Here is a 16,399-nt window from a genome sequence, read left to right as displayed (position 1 = left end):
CCACTTTCTTAGTGTCAGTGAGGAACCAGAGTAAAGACTTCAGAACAGGAGTGATGTGATCCACTCTCTTAGTGTTAGTGAGGAACCAGAGTAAAGACTTCAGAACAGGAGTGATGTGATCCTCTCTCTTAGTGTCAGTGAGGAACCAGAGTAAAGACTTCAGAACAGGAGTGATGTGATCCTCTCTCTTAGTGTCAGTGAGGACTCGAGCAGCAGCGTTCTGAATCAGCTGAAGCTTTCTAATAGATTTTTTTGTGAGCTCTGCGACTTACAATAAGTGCGTTCGACCAACAAGATACAACCTTGAAGAAAACAGAATCATATAAGTACATCAGGTTTCATAGAGCCAAACATTTCAAGTGCTACTCAACTGGCTTTAGATAAACCAGCCCTTTATTAGTATATAAGTGCTTTGTTAGTAATTCTATCTCTGGAAGTGGAGTCCAAAGAGATGAGTTTTCAGTCTGAAGAAGATGTGTAAGCTTTCTGCTGTCCTGATTTCAATGGGGAGCTCATTCCACCATTTTGGATCCAGGATAGCAAACCCACGTGTTTCTGCTGATGGGAACTTGGGTCCCCCTCGCAGTGCGGGTGCAGCGAGCTGTTTGGCTGATGCAGAGCGGAGTGCACGTGCTGGGGTGTACGGTTTAACCATGTCCTGGATGTAGGAAGGGCCAGATCCATTCACAGCATGGTACCCAAGTACCAGTGTCTTGAAGTGGATTCTAGCAGTTACTGGAAGCCACTGAAGGGAGCGGAGGAGCGGCGTGGTGTGGGAACATTTAGGAAGGTTGAAGACCAGACGAGCCGCTGCATTCTGGATGAGCTGCAGAGGTCGGATGGCACATGCAGGTAGACCAGCCAGGAGGGAGTTGCAGTAGTCTAGGCGTGAGATGACGAGAGCCCGGACCAGAACCTGCGTCTCTTTCTGGGTCAGCTGGGGACGTATCCTCCTGATGTTGTAAAGCGTGTATCTGCAGCAGTGGGTTGTAGCAGAGATGTTTGCAGTGAATGACAGTTTGTTATCTAGGACCACACCCAGATTCCTTGCAGTCTGAGTCGGGGAAACAACAGAGGTGCCGATGTTGATTGTTAGGTCAAGAGTGGGACAATCTTTTCCCGGGAGGAAAAGCAGTTCAGTCTTGTCAAGGTTGAGCTTGAGGTGGTGAGCAGACATCCACTGAGAGATGTCTGCTAGGCAAGCAGAGATGCGTGCGACGACCTGGGTCTCTGAGCGGGGAAAGGACAGAATTAATTGGGTGTCGTCAGCGTAGCAGTGGTTTGAAAAACCATGCGGGCTAATGACTGATCCGAGCGAGTTTGTGTACAAGGAGAAGAGGAGGGGATCAAGAACAGAGCCCTGAGGGACCCCTGTAGTTAATCAACAAGGGTCAGACCCTCTCCAAGTTACCCTGTAGGTGCGGTCTTTGAGGTATGAGGTGAGGACGGAAAGTACAGAGCCTGAGACTCCAAGTTCTTGGAGAGTGCGAAGGAGGATCTGATGGTTCACCGTGTCGAATGCAGCAGACAGGTCCAGAAGGATGATGACAGAGGAGAGGGAGGCTGCTTTAGCCGTGTGCAGTTCCTCAGAGACAGCAAGGAGAGCAGTTTCTGTTGAGTGACCTGCCTTGAAACCAGACTGGTGCGGATCCAGAAGGTTGTTCTGATGGAGATAACAGGAGAGTTGTTTAAAGACAGCGCGTTCAAGTGTTTTAGACAGGAACGGGAGGAGAGAGACGGGCCTGTAGTTTATAACATCAGACGGGTTGAGAGTGGGTTCCTTTAGGAGAGGGTTTACTCTTGCCTCCTTGAGACTGTTTGGAAAGTGAGCAGAAGTTAGAGAAGTGTTGATGAAATGAGAAACGGTAGAATATCAGGAGCGATAGTCTGAAGGAGGTTTGAGGGGATAGGGTCCAGAGGACAGGTGGTAGGACGGGTAGAGGTCATGAGGGTAAGAACCTCACTTGGAGAGAGAGGGGAGAAGGAGGTCAGTGTGTGGGGGAGGGTCTGGTGACCCAGAGGTGAGTAAAGGTGAGTCAGAAAAAGAAGAGCGAATATCATCAACCTTTTTTTCAAAGTGGTTAACAAAGTCACTTGACAGAAGGAAGGAGGGGGAAGGGGCTTTGGGGGGGTCCAAGAGGGAGGAGGGGGAAGGGGCTTTGGGGGGGTCCAAGAGGGAGGAGGGGGAAGGTGCTTTGGGGGGGTCCAAGAGGGAGGAGGGGGAAGGTGCTTTCAGGGGGTCCAAGAGGGTGGAGAAGATGGAAACTAGTTTTTTGGGATTGGAATAGGAAGATTGGATCTTATCATGAAAGAAAGTGCTTTTTGCCTGAGAGATGGAAGCAGAGAAAGATGAGAGGAGAGCCTGATAGGTTAGGAGGTCGTCATGGTGATTGGATTTCCACTATTTCCGCTCTGCTGCCCTAAGGATGGTTCTTTTAGCACGCAGTGCGTCATTTAGCCAGGGAGCAGGAGGGGACTGACGAGCCTGCCGAGATGTGAGAGGACAGAGAGAGTCCAGAGAGGATGAGAGAGGAAAGAGGACAGAGAGAGTCCAGAGAGGATGAGAGAGTAGAGAGGAGAGAGAGAGTCCAGAGAGGATGAGAGAGGAGAGAGGACAGAGAGAGTCCAGAGAGGATGAGAGAGGACAGAAAGAGTCCAGAGAGGATGAGAGAGGAGAGAGGACAGAGAGAGTCCAGAGAGGATGAGAGAGTAGAGAGGAGAGTTTTGAGGCAGGAGTTGGAAGGAGTCAGAGGAAGAGAGGGCTGAGAGCACCGATGAGGCAAAGGTAGAGGGGGAGAGGGAACAGAGGTTACGGCGGACAGGAGCAGAGTTAGAAGAGATGAGGTTGTTATGTTTGGAAAGGGATAGAGAGAATGAAATGAAGAAGTGATCGGATGTGTGAAAGGGGTAGAGAGAATGAAATGAAGAAGTGATCAGATGTGTGAAGCGGGTTTACAGAGAGGTTAGAAGTAGGGCAGTCCCTTGAGAATATGAGATCAAGGACATTGCCAGCGTTATGAGTTGGTGGGGATGGAGACAGTGAGAAAGCAAAGGTGGTTAACAGAGATGTTAGTTCAGATGTCTTCCCTGTCTGGAGGGTGAAATCTCAGAGAAGTACAGCGGGAGGTTTCAGGGATGTGTGAGAGGAGATTATCTAACTCCTCCAAGAAGTCCCCCAAGGCGCCTGGTGGACGGTAGAGAACAACAATGGTTCATTGTATAGGACGGGTTACTGTGACGGCATGGAACTCAAAGGTGGAAGGAGTGAAGTTAGGTAGCTTGAAGAGGGAAAAGCTCCAGTTGGGAGAGAGCAGGAGACCAGTGCCACCTCCTCTGCCAGAGGGTCTGGGTGTATGGGAGAAGGGATATGCTGTGGAGAGAGCTGCTGGGGTGGATGTGTTGGATGGAGTAATCCAGGTCTCCGTGAGAGCAAGGAAATCCAGAGACTGCAGGGAAGCGTAGCCAGAGATGAAATCAGCCTTAGGAACAGCTGACTGGCAGTTCCACAGGCCCCCTGAAACTAGGTGTTGGATCTCAGTGGAGCATGTGGGATAGACCAGAGCAGGCCGGTTATATCGATTAGGAGATACACGGGGCCAGTGATAATTGCAAGAGGACACATGAACAGGAATGGAAAAAATACACATGATTATAGCATGAGGGGCTAGAGAACCAAAGAGAATTGAATAAAACAAAAGAAAACACCAGCGATACTTAGCTCAATCAAAGTAGGATTTGCCTCCTCTTTGCCTCCCTCGTGACTCCCACAGGACTCCAATGTCTTTGTCAGTCTTACTCCCACAGGACTCCAATGTCTTTGTCAGTCTTCATCTGGCTGACTTTCCAGGAAAGAGCCACCTAAGATGGACACCTGATTGCTGAGTTCTCACAGCTGTGGGGGCACCCCCCTCTAATTAGTTAACTCTCTTCAGCTGGTGGGCGACAGTAGAGTGTTCCTGCCTATTGTAATGCAGGGTTGAGGCGCGTGACCCACTGAGACCTGTCTTACAGGTTGAGTTGAGCAGATCTGAGATTTAAAATCTCTCAGAAATCGCCGTTTTAGCTACAATAACTACAGAACAAGAGTAGAGTACAGAGTAGAATAAATGAAACAGAGAAGTCTATTTAAACAAGAATATAACTTACAGTGATTGCTGAGTCAGTAGGTAGTTTCCTCACTGGGTCAAGATGCACACTATTTTACCCCTCAATAGTGCCATGGTTGAACTAAACTTAAATACAGAATTGCATATCGTCCAACACTTTAAGTATTTGGGAATCGATATATATGCCTCGTTAGACACAATAGTAGCAAAAAACTAGAAAAGAATGTAAAACAATTAAAGATGACCTAAAACAGTGGATTAATATTATAATTTCTTGAGCAGGACGAATTTCAATCATAAAGATGAATGTTCTACCAAGAGTCCATTTCTTAGCTAGTATGTTACCTTTATCTCCACCAGACGGTTTTTGGGGCAAACTTCAGAATAGGATTTCAAAATATATTTGGAAAAACCAATACCCAAGAATCAGAGACAAAGTTCTACAATATATCAAAAACAATGGAGGCCTTAATGGGTTAGGGTTATTCCTTCACGCTTCAAGCCTTGAGAAACTGGATCGATGAAAGCACCAATGTACCTTGGATTAAAATTGAAAGAAGTATAGTCTATCCCCTTAAACTTGGTGATGTCCTATTTTCTGCCATGTCGCGATATGGCTGTATGCTAACATTTTGACCAAATATTGGGCATGCCGTGAAAGTGTGGAAACATGTAGAGAAATGGTGCAATTGGTCTGGAGATTGGCATAGCAACATACCCATTGTTCATAACCTGTTACTACGTATTGGGAAAACGTATTGGGAAAAAAGCAATCCAATTCCCACAATGGCAAACTCGAGGAATACATTATCTTTCTGACATAACCAACGACAACGGCTTGATGTCCTTCCAAGAATTGAAAGACATGTATAATGTGCCTGGCTCTTCTTTCTTTTTCTAACTACGTACTGCCATGCGCACATATGGAGTTCCTTGGAATCAACCTCTGCCAACACATCAATTAGTTAAGGTCATATTAAGTCCAAATAGTGTGAGTGGCACTACTTCATATATATATAATAAACTGCAAGATAAATTAACCGGATATATTGGCATCTCTGCAGTATGGAACGCAGATCTAAAGAATGATACACAGACTATTGATTGGAAGAGAATATGGAATAATATCTCCTTAACATCGCGTAACCACAATCACCAATTGATACAGTCTAAAATGATACACAGATGTTACCTGTCAACCAGAACATGCTGTCAATTAAGGACGATTCCAAGCCCCATGCCTTCCCTGTAACCAAAAGACTATTGGCACATATGTACACATGGTTTATGAATGCACTGCAGTAAGAACGTTCTGGAAACAGGTTATTGACATTGTATCTGAGATTATTGGAGTTCACATACCCTGTCTCCCAAATATTGTATTGTTGAATGATGATTCTTCTCTTGACCTACAGAAACATCAGAAAAGGGTGCTTTTTGCTGGTCGAACAGCAGCCAAAAGAATAATTGTTTACTTCTGAGGCCGTGCAAGGAAAAACATCTTTGAAAAACCCTGTTGGAATAATATGAAGGCAGCAGGAGGAGGATTTCAGAAGTTGAATAATGTCCTCTATGTTTTTATCATTAATCTGATGGAACTGTGTCATGGTGTCTGAATTGATATTACGTGGACACAGGGACAATACACCTGCTGTACCTGATGCAGAGACACTGACTGCTTGTCTGATTTTCTGAATGTTGTCAGTGAAGAAGGCAAAGTCATTGCACGCTCTGGTGGATAGAAGTTCAGAGGCTACGGACACTGGGGGGTTTGTTAGTCTGTCGACGGTAGCAAACAAGGCACGTGCGTTGTTTTTGTTTTTGGCAATGATGTCGGAGAAGAAAGACAGTCGTGCAAATTACAATTCCAAATGATAAAAGCCAAGTCTCTCTTTATAGATTTCAAAGTGAACCTGGAGATTTGTTTTTCGCCACCTGCGTTCAGCTTTTCGACACTCTCTTTTTCTGTTCTCACGGTCATGGCCTTTCTCCATGGAGATCTTTTCTTGCCAGTCACTTCCTTTACCTTAGTTGGAGCAATGGCATCTATAACATTTAGAATTTTTGATTTAAAATGATTTACTAGCTCATTTACTGAGATGTTAGCAGGGGCGAGTGTGGAAGAAAAATTCTGAGTAAACATTTCCCAAGTATTTTCAGTTAAATATCATTCTGTGGTTACCTCTTTTTGAACATGTTTTTTGAACAGAAATAGAGCTCTCAAAGAAAACACAGGAATAATCAGAGAGTGCAACATCAGTCACCACAACCTTAGAGATATTCAGACCCTTTTAGATCATTAAGTCCGGAGTGTGCCCCTTATTGTGCGTGGGCTCCGTCACATGCTGAGTCAGTCCATAGTTATCAAGAACACAAAACAGTTCTTTAGCCCCTCTGTCCTGGGGGTTGTCAACATGGATGTTAAAATCACCAACAATGACTAGACGGTCAAAGTCAATACACACTACAGACAGCAGCTCAGTAAAGTCATCAAAAAAGCTTGCACAGTATTTGGGTGGTCTGTGGATATTTAGGAACAGAGCTCGAGAGGAGCATTTCAGCTGAAGGGCCACATATTCAAAAGAAGCAAAGTTCCCATAAGATGTCTTCCTGCATTGAAGGGAAACATTGAACAGAATAGCAACTCCACCCCCTTCTTATGCATTCTTTCCTGACTCATAAAACTAAAGTTGGGGGGGGGGGTTGATTCAATAAGAACAGCTGCACTGTTATTTTGTTCAATCCAAGTTTCCATTAAAAACATAAAATCCAGATTGTGCTCAGTGATAAAATCATTGATTACAAATGTTTTTCCTGCCAAAGACCTGACATTTAATAAAACTAGTTTAAGTTTGTTGGATACACTATTGGTCAGACTTTTTGTGACAAGCTGTGGCTGACATGGAATCACTGCTAAATTTGATAAACTCACACAAACTTTTGAGCGCTTCCTGTTTCTGAGCTGATTCACCACTCTTAATCTATTACCTATCAACACAGATATCGGCAAAGCTCCAGGCAGGCAGGGCCCCTGCATGGAAAGAGTTGAGAGTGCCATACGCCCTTGAGCCTGGACCCAGCACATATCAGTTAGAGTTTGCTGCGTTTTGTACACACACATTCTTATCAGGCTTCGGAGACCACAGATGCTTTCTTGAAAGGGGGGGGGGGGGTGGTTGACGTAGGCACGGTGATGAAGACGGGGGAGATGCTGCGCGTCGCAGCTTCTGTGATTGTGGTGGGCATCGTTGAGGGGTGGGGGTAAAGGACATGCTGCCAACCCTGCGTATCGCCTTCATGCGGTTATTGAACTCCAGGAATGACTTGGTGCTAACCCTGTGTATCTCCTTGTTGTGTTCATTGAACTCCAGTAAGGTGGGTGAGGGTGAAAGGGTGAGCAGAGAGTAGAGAGAGCTGGGGTGTGAAGGAAGAGTATCCTCAAAGGTGTTGGTAGGTGGAGGAAGGGCGGTGGAGACTCCTCCATTTGTGTCATAGGTCTCCCATAATCAAGACATTCCTCAGGCGGGTGCAGTGATACTTCTTCAGGGTTTTCTACGCGTTGTGTTGTGTCTTTCTCCTGTTTTGAATTCTCTTGCCACTTGTCCTTGGCAGAGGGAACAGATTGATGACGCAGGCAGTTGAATATGTTAGAGATAAAGAAAATCCAAGAAAAAGTAAAAATTGTCAATAAAATGGACAGAATGGTCAGTACAGGCAGATGAAAGCCAGGTGTTCAGTGCAGACAGTCTGCTGAATCCCTCCACTCCTCTTCTGACTGGCGGTAGAGGGCCACTGATGAACACCTCTGCATTTAGAGAGCTGACAGTTTCCAAAAAACATTTAAAGTCTTTTGTCAGCCCTTCTGACTGTTGTTTCACAACATCATTTGTTCCAATATGTAGTACCACATTCTTCACAGTCGGATATTCAGCCCCAATATGCAGGATTTTCTCAGCCAAGTCAGAGACCATATCCTTGGGAAAACAGAGTACTTTGGTGTTGTTCTTACTAAACAGACTTTTTACATCTCTTACAGCAGAGTCACCCACAATCAGAGTTTCACGCCCAGTCGTTAGCTTTCCCTCTAGCCTTTTACTTTTGGAGTAGCTATTGGTCCTTACCCTGCTGTGTGAAGAGGACAGGTTATCCAGGTCATCAGAAAGAGATCTCCGGTTCTCGGTCAGTGGAGCGTATCTGTTCTGGATAGGCACACTTGGTGGTTTAGGAGGATTGTTTGTAGTTCTCCCTGTAGCAGCTGTCCACGGCTGTTTCCTAGTAGGAACAGGGGTTGAAGAGGCGCTCTTCCTGGGTGATAATAATGCAGGCCAGCAGGTCGCATCACAGATTTCAGAGCGCTGGGCTCTGCCTGCTATTCGTCCTCCCAAATCCCATGGAAATGATTAGTCTTCGGCCTTGCACCCAGAGAGTTCCAGGAAGGACTACCACTTGTAGATGTATTACCCGGTACACAGCCATCCTGTTCATTGGAATCCTTGTAGCTGCTAACTAGCTGTGAGTTAGCATGCCCTTTTCCATTCCTTTGCAACACTGGTAAAGTGGAGTCATTCCAACATAGTCCATTCACTTCCACGTTAACTTCCAACCGTTGTATTTTCATTTCCAACACAGCCATCTTCTGTAGAAGTTTGTGGAAGCCATCTGTAGAAAACGGAGGCATTTTGCTACAAACTAGCTTAAAGTGGACCTATCATGCTGTATTTGAAAAATATATTGTAGGAACATACCTATACAAAACATGTCTTTGAAGTTTTTTTTTCAAAATACCAAACAGTTCACCCATTGTAGCCATCCCTCATACTGCTCAAACCCCTCTTTTGAAGCCCTTTTAGACAAACGCGGATCTTGGGTCCTTAGCTTGAAAAATTAAAGTAAATAAGAGGAGGCGGAGCTAATGCCTGATCAGAATTCTACTGGAGATAAAGTTTAATTCTGCTGTGATAAAACGCCATCCTGTTCTAAACCACATCAAAGATTATTTCTGAAACATTATGGAGCTCAAATGCTTTTTCTCTTCCGGGTTTATCACAAGGTGAATTCTTTTTTATTTTCTGCTTTTTAAACACATGTGCTCTCCAGTACAGGTTAGATCTGAGTGTTAGCGAGGCTTGCTAATGTAAACACAGACATCCAAAACTGTGTGAGTTCCCCGATGCACCGGGGACACATATCTATGTATAAAAGACATCACAAAGTGCATTTTGCATGATAGGTCTCCTTTAAGCTAAATAGCATGCAATACGATACAATACGATAATATACAATACGATTGACTTGCGTCACAGCAGCTCCATGTCCAACATCAACAGACAAATATCCAGACACAATACATGAAACACAAACAACAAACATGTAACATAACAGCACAATCAGTGAGAGAAGAGCCGCTCAAAGAGCCTTCAGCGTGCATCTGATCTGGGATCAGCTCTGTGTTTACTGTGAGGATTGACTGATGCACAAAGGATGCTTCAGTCTGACCTTATTGAATGGTGGGACCCTGTATCTCCATTAGATGGCAGCAGTTCATACTCACCGTTCAGAACATGGTTTGGGTCAGAGATGATGTGGTTGGACAGCCTCACTAGGTTGTTATGATGAGTCATAGAGTCTGTGACAGGTGGACCAACAGTCTTTGAGCAGATGTTTAACAGGTGGAGCAGTTTTGATTTGAAAGCTGCTGACAAACATTTGTACCAGGTAGTGTTGCAGTACTGCAGAACAGACATGATCACAGATGTAAAGAACAACAGAAGAATTTCTCTGCTCGCCCCAAAAGACCTGAGACGGTGGAGAAAATAAATTCTTTGTTGTGTTCTTTTGCTCAGATATTCAATGTGATCCTTCCATGACAGCAGGTGGTCAATCATTACACCCAAGTGTCTGTATGAAACTCCCTGCTTGATCTGTATGGATGACAGTGGGGACTTTATGGGAGTCAGATGGTGAGCCAAAAAGGATTTCCTCAGTTTTCTTGGTGTTGATCTCAAGAGCATTGTTATCAGTCCACTCCACCACCTGATGGACAGCTGTTGGTGCAGCTCAGGGTCGTCTGTGTTACTGAGCAGAGATATTACTGCAGTATCATCAGAGTACTTCATGATCACTTGATGTGGTGTGTTGGTACTACAATCATCAGTGTAGAGAGTAAAGAGCACAGCTGAACTCACGCAGCCCCAGGGGGGCACAAGTTGCTCTCTACTAGTGAGGAAAGCAGCATACCAGTAAATCAGGTATGGATTTACTTCCATTTTGGCCATTTTTGACCCCAAGATGTCTGCTTGTATTGTGTTGAATGCTGATGAGAAGTCTAGGAAGAGGGCTCTTGCATAGGTGTTGCGTTTATCTAAATGTTTAGTGATGATGTGAACCAGAGGGGCCACAGCATCTTCCGTGCCGCACCCTTGTTTATAGGCAAATTGGGATGGATCCAGTTTGTCTTGTGTTGTACTGATAAGAAATCAGAGCAGAATTCTTTCTAGTGATTTCATAATCACTGAGGTGAGGGCTACTGGTCTGTAGTCCTCATGTTCTTTTGGGCAGCGGTTTGATGTGTGGAGTTTTCCATGACAGAGGGATGGTGTGCGTGTCCATAGAAACCTGAAAGCTGGGTTGCCACACTGGAGCCAGCTCAGTAGCAAAGTTTCTCAACAGAAAACCGCTGCACCCATCTGGCCCAGCCGCTTTCTTGGTGTTGGTGTACTGAAATGTTTTTCTGACCTCTTCCACACTGATGGTAATTTTGTCAGAGGAAGCAGGTATTAGGTTTTGAGCATTTCAGTGCACTTTGCAGAATTATCCAGTGACTCGAAACGGGTAAAGAACGTGTTTAGTTTGTTAGCAAAACAAAATGCATTGTTTGTCACAATAGGTTTAGCTGAGGAGGACATTCCTGTCATGGTTTTCATGGTGTCCCATACCTTTTTGGGGTTTTTGGCTTTAAAAGCATTTTCCAAAAGCTCTCGGTGTGCCAGTTTTGATTCCCTCAACTTGACTTTCAGTTCTTTCTCTGTCTGTCTAAGTGCTCCATAGTCTTTGTTTTTGAAAGCTATTTTCCTGTTATTTATAACGGTTTTAATGTCCTTAGTCACATAAGATTTATTATTTGGATAGATTTGTATTTCTTTAGTGGGCACAACTAGTTCTACACAGAAGTTGATATAGTCATTGGTAACAGTAGTTATTTCATCTAGTGAACCTTCCTGAAAAATGTCCCAATCTGTCCAATCAAAACAGGCTTTCAACTGTTCCCTACTTTCATTTGTCCATGTCCTTATTACTTTCTTTTCCGGTTTACTTCTCTTCAGTTTGGTCTTATACGCTGGTATCATATTCACATCATTATGATCAGAGTTCAGTATTGGTGGTCTACATTTAGTCACATAGGCTCCTTTCAAATGTATGAAGCATTTGTCCGGAATATTGTCTTTTTCTGGTGTGATCCTTAACATACCGTTGGAACCCAGGTAACAGTCTCTAGGCGACATTGCTTCATGCTATTATTGCACTATTGCCGGTGCATCGCGGTGGCTGAGTTGCAGCTCGTGAACACAGTGACCGCCAGTGACGCTCTGCCGCTGGGAGGCACGTAAACAACAAACAGTAAAATACACCTGAATTCTCTAGGCAGATAGAAAGGTCTTAACGTCATGCCGAGAATTTCTACGTTGGGATCACAGGTTTTACATTTTACTGAGTATGATCGGCACCACAGATCATTAATACACACACAAATACCGCCTCCTCTGGTTTTCCCCGAGTTTGCATCCCTGTCTGCTCGAACAAGGGGGAGTCCAGGTACTTCAAAGAGAGATTCAGGCGTCGTAGATTGTAGCCAACTTTCCGTGAAACATAGTAAAGAGGCCTCACAAAATTCATGACAGTACCTTGTGTGTGTCCTTAGTGTGTCCACGTTGTTGCTCAATGAGCGCAGGTTTGTGAGAATGATGGATGGAGGTGGTGGCCGGCTGAATCGCCGCCTTAGGCGATTCGCAACGCCTCCCCTCCTTCCTCGTCTCTTTTTCCTGATGTGTCTAAGCAGCTCCCGAGGGATGTCATCCGATAAGGAAGAGCACAGGTGGCTTGGTGTATTCGTAGGAGGCCGACCGCATTGTAGCTCCAGCATAGCCTCTCGGCTGTAGCAGACGGACGGAGCAGCTGAGACGCGGTGCGCAGCCGAGCAGCGCACTTCACGAATACCAGGCTTTAGCTGTTGCTAGGCCACGCTAGCACAGAACTCACGGTAGAAATACTTTATTACTAATCGGATCTGCACAAACAAGATACCAACAACAACTAGCAAGCTGAGATTCCACAGATTCTAGATATATAAGTATCATCACTGAGCGATCAAACCTTGCGACAGGGGAAGCTAACCCAGACAACACACAACGTAGCTTTTGGAGCAAAAACGCTAAATATTCTTACCGTTGTGTTCAATGGCATTAAAACGCATACAACGCTGCTGAAGGTTAATCCCTAGGTTAATCCAATGTGTCTGTCACTTTGAAATGATAACTGATAATCCATCGTCATATTTATGGGTTTTCATATATAGCTGCTATGAGAGCTACGAGAGTGTATGACAGCTTCCGGTGTTGTGCATTCTGGCTTCGCATCAATCTATTCACCAATGGGTAATGTTTAGATGGATTTGAGGAACTTCCCCTCGATTCCATTGGCTCTAACAGTTAAAAAGAGATGTCAATAATCAAAATTGACAGAGGAGGGCTAGAGATATGGCAAATCCACTCAAATGACCCCAGAGGTGGGGTTCTTTTTCTAAACCTCTCTAAAAAGGTCAAATGTCATTTAAATATTTTGCACACTTATTCCACTTATTCCACTTATTCCTAGTGTGCCACTGGTTACGGTACTGCGTGCCAATGGTAGCACGCGTGCCTAGGGTTGCCTACCCCTGGCTTAGACTTAAGCATTTCGTGTAACTTTTACTCCTAGTATGGAGCAAGCGTAAATCGGAAAGACAGACTATTATACATAGTAACGTAAAACAGGCAAGAAGGAAAATAACGATGGCAGTGCGTCTTGTTTATAGGTTTAACAACAAAAGCGCATTAAGACGAGAAAGAGTCGTCTGTAATCGAACAAACCCACTGGCCGTTTATTCGGACAGTGAGCTGATAGAGAGGTTTCGTTTCGGCAAACAAGCCCTTTTTGATTTAATCGAGGAGATCTCCCCTCAACTCCAGCACGGATCACACAGAAACGCTGCGCTCTCCCCAACCTTGCAGGTGCTGATTGCGCTCAGATGTTACGCTAACGGGCTGCTTTGAATGGAGAAGTTTGAGTCTTAAATTATGTAGACGTGTGTTGCTTAGCGACAATTACTGTTTGGCGTGTATTGACGTGGACGCGCATCTTAAGACGAGGCGCAGCTACGACCGTGACTAGTCAGGCTTGGTGCCCTCGGTGTAAATTCGAATCACTAAGTGGGACGTAGCTAAGCCCGACGTTAGAGTTTAGAACTACTTTTTTACGCCCAGCTGGTGCACTCCACCTCTGGTCTAGTTTATAGTTGGTAATTGTAACCTCGTCTTGTTGCAGGTCTGGAGTCTGTTCTTGTGTCTAGTCATAACTTTCTTTGTGATTCCAGGTCCTGAACCTGTTCCTGGTCTTGTTGCTGAGTCCGCTCCGTGGTCTCAGTCCGGCAGGTCCAGAAGAGAAGGTCAATAACAACGTCCAAATGGCTTTAAGGCGGATCTACAGAGCTACTGGGAGTCTGCTGGGGAGGAAGACCGGCGCTAAACCAGAACTCACAGGTGAGACCAGGATCTAGAGCTTTATCTAAATCCCTCTCCATTGTGACTCCTGGTGTCAGAGAGGGTTCGGGGTGACTCTCTATCTGATGACTGTTTCCTGTGTCTGGCGACAGAGCGAGACGGACAGGAAGTGGACAAGAAGGAACACCTAGCTCTAGACATCAGGACCAACGGAGACCACGAGGTGCCAGAGGAGACGCCTGAACAGAAAGCAGTAAACGCTCTTATTATACTGCAGTATTTCTGAGTATGTGTAGTACTCTGAGTATGTGTAGTACTCTGTCTGAGTGTGTGTAGTACTCTGAGAATGTGTAGTACTCTGAGCATGTGTAGTAAACTGTGAATGCTTCTGTGCAGAAAACTCCTGAAGACCATCAGCACAGAGACCCTGAGGACTGCTGCAGCCAAAGTAAGAGCCAATCAGAGAGCAGCAACACAGCCAATCAAATACCTGCAACACAGCCAATCAAATACCAGTAACACAGCCAATCAGAGACAAGTAACACAGCCAATCAGAGACCAGCATCATAGCCAATCGGAGACCAGTAACACAGCCAATCAGAGACCAGCATCGCAACACAGCCAATCAGGGACCAGTATCGCAGCCAAACAGAGACCAGCAACACAGCCAATCAAAGACCAATAAAAGAGCCAATGAAATACCAGTAACACAGCCAATCGGAGACCAGTAACACAGCCAATCAGAGACCAGTAACAAAGCCAATCAGAGACCAGCAACACAGCCAATCAGAGACCAGTAACACAACCAATCAGAGACCAGTAACAAAGCCAATCAGAGACCAGCAACACAGCCAATCAGAGACCAGTAACACAGCCAATCAGAGACCAGTAACAAAGCCGATCAGAGACCAGTATCGGAGAGCAGCATCAGTGTCTTTGTTTGTGTTTCAGAGTGCTGTCCCCTCCAGGTCGTAGACTCGTCCCGTGGAGCAGGGCGGGTCTGGACTAACTTCAGGAGGTTCTGCCTCTGCATCGTCCAACACAAGCTCTTTGAGATCGTCATCATCTTCATCATCGTGCTGAGCAGCGTGGCTCTGGTAGGGATTCTGATGTTTATATACAGTATTGTGTCTTTGTGGTTCAGTGTGCATTGTGTCCCTGGTCATGTGACGTGTCCCTGGTCAATTGATGCATCGTGTCCCTGGTCATGTGATGCATTGTGTCCCTGGTCATGCGACTTGCCCCTGGTCATGTGATGCATCGTGTCCCTGTTCATGTGACGTGTCCCTGGTCATGTGATGCATCGTGTCCCTGGTCATTTGATGCATCATGTCCCTGGTCATGTGATGCCTCGTGTCCCTGGTCAAGTGATGCATCGTGTCCCTGGTCATGTGATGCAATGTGTCCCCGGTCATGTGATGCAATGTGTCCCCGGTCATGTGATGCATCGTGTCCCTGGTCATGTGATGCATTGTGTCCCTGGTTACATGACAGGCGTTCGAGGACATGCACCTTCATCAGTGGCCGCTGTTGAAGGAGGTTCTTCATCGTGCCGATCAGCTGTTCATCATCCTCTTCCTCAGCGAGATGCTCCTCAAATGGAGCGCCTTCGGACTGAGCAAGTACTTCAGAGATGGCTGGTGCTGCCTCGACTTCCTGGTCCTCCACGTGAGACTCTATGAACATATATATATATATATCTCATGATGACAGGAAGTTGTGATTGTTGTATATTAATAACAGGAAGTACTCATTTGGCGTTGCAGGTTTTCCTGGTGTCTCTCGGGGTTGAGATCTTTGGGTTCGGTTCTCTCGGGTTTTTCCTGTGTCTGAGGAGCCTCCGAGCTCTGGGGCCCCTGAGGATCCTGTCTCACTTCCAGGGCCTGAGGGTGAGACATGACTTAATTCAACCTCCCCTGTCTGTCTCCACCTTTCTGTCTATACCTGTCTGTCTCCACCTCTCTGTCTCCACCTGTCTGTCTCTACCTGTCTGTCTCTCCCTGTCTGTCTCCACCTGTCTGTCTCCACCTTCCTGTCTATACCTGTCTGTCTCCACCTGTCTGTATGTACCTGTCTGTCTCGACTTCTCTGTCTCTACCTGTCTGTCTCCACCTTTCTGTCTATACCTGTTTGTCTCCACCTGTCTGTCTGTACCTGTCTGTCTGTACCTGTCTGTCTCGACCTCTCTGTCTCTACCTGTCTGTCTCTACCTGTCTGTCTGCATCTGTCTGTCTCCACCTGTCTGTCTGTACCTGTCTGTCTCTACCTGTCTGTTTCCACCTGTGTGTCTGTACCTGTCTGTCGGTACCTGTCTGTCTCCATTTGTCTGTCTGTACCTGTCTGTCTCCACCTGTCTGTCTGTACCTGTCTGTCTCCACCTGTCTGTCTGTACCTGTCTGTCTCTACCTGTCTGTCTGTACCTGTCTGTCTCCACCTGTCTGTCTGTACCTGTCTTTATCCACCTATCTGTCTGTACCTGTCTGTCTCTACCTGTCTGTCTGTACCTGTCTGTCTCCACCTCTCTGTCTGCATCTGTCT

The 16,399-nt window shown here is 45.7% G+C and overlaps 1 protein-coding gene across 2 annotated transcripts in view; it reads left to right on the top strand.

The window, feature by feature from the left end:
• LOC307039392 (sodium channel protein type 4 subunit alpha B-like) overlaps window positions 1-16,399 on the top strand; it is an 85,684-nt gene that overhangs the window by 48,303 nt on the left and 20,982 nt on the right. For both annotated transcript variants that reach the window (XR_013808215.1, XM_079681417.1), the window contains exons 17-22: window positions 13,735-13,900; window positions 14,014-14,114; window positions 14,258-14,309; window positions 14,813-14,958; window positions 15,356-15,529; window positions 15,628-15,750. Coding sequence is in view for 1 of the 2 variants with exons in the window: in XM_079681417.1 (XP_079537543.1) it covers window positions 13,735-13,900; window positions 14,014-14,114; window positions 14,258-14,309; window positions 14,813-14,958; window positions 15,356-15,529; window positions 15,628-15,750 (762 nt within the window). In the remaining variant the exon portion in view is untranslated. The remainder of the gene's footprint in view (window positions 1-13,734; window positions 13,901-14,013; window positions 14,115-14,257; window positions 14,310-14,812; window positions 14,959-15,355; window positions 15,530-15,627; window positions 15,751-16,399) is intronic.

This window comes from Notothenia rossii (genome assembly GCF_949606895.1).
Source record: "Notothenia rossii genome assembly, chromosome: 5".
Taxonomy (NCBI): Eukaryota; Metazoa; Chordata; class Actinopteri; order Perciformes; family Nototheniidae; genus Notothenia; species Notothenia rossii.
This window is presented reverse-complemented; position numbering and strand designations above follow the sequence as displayed.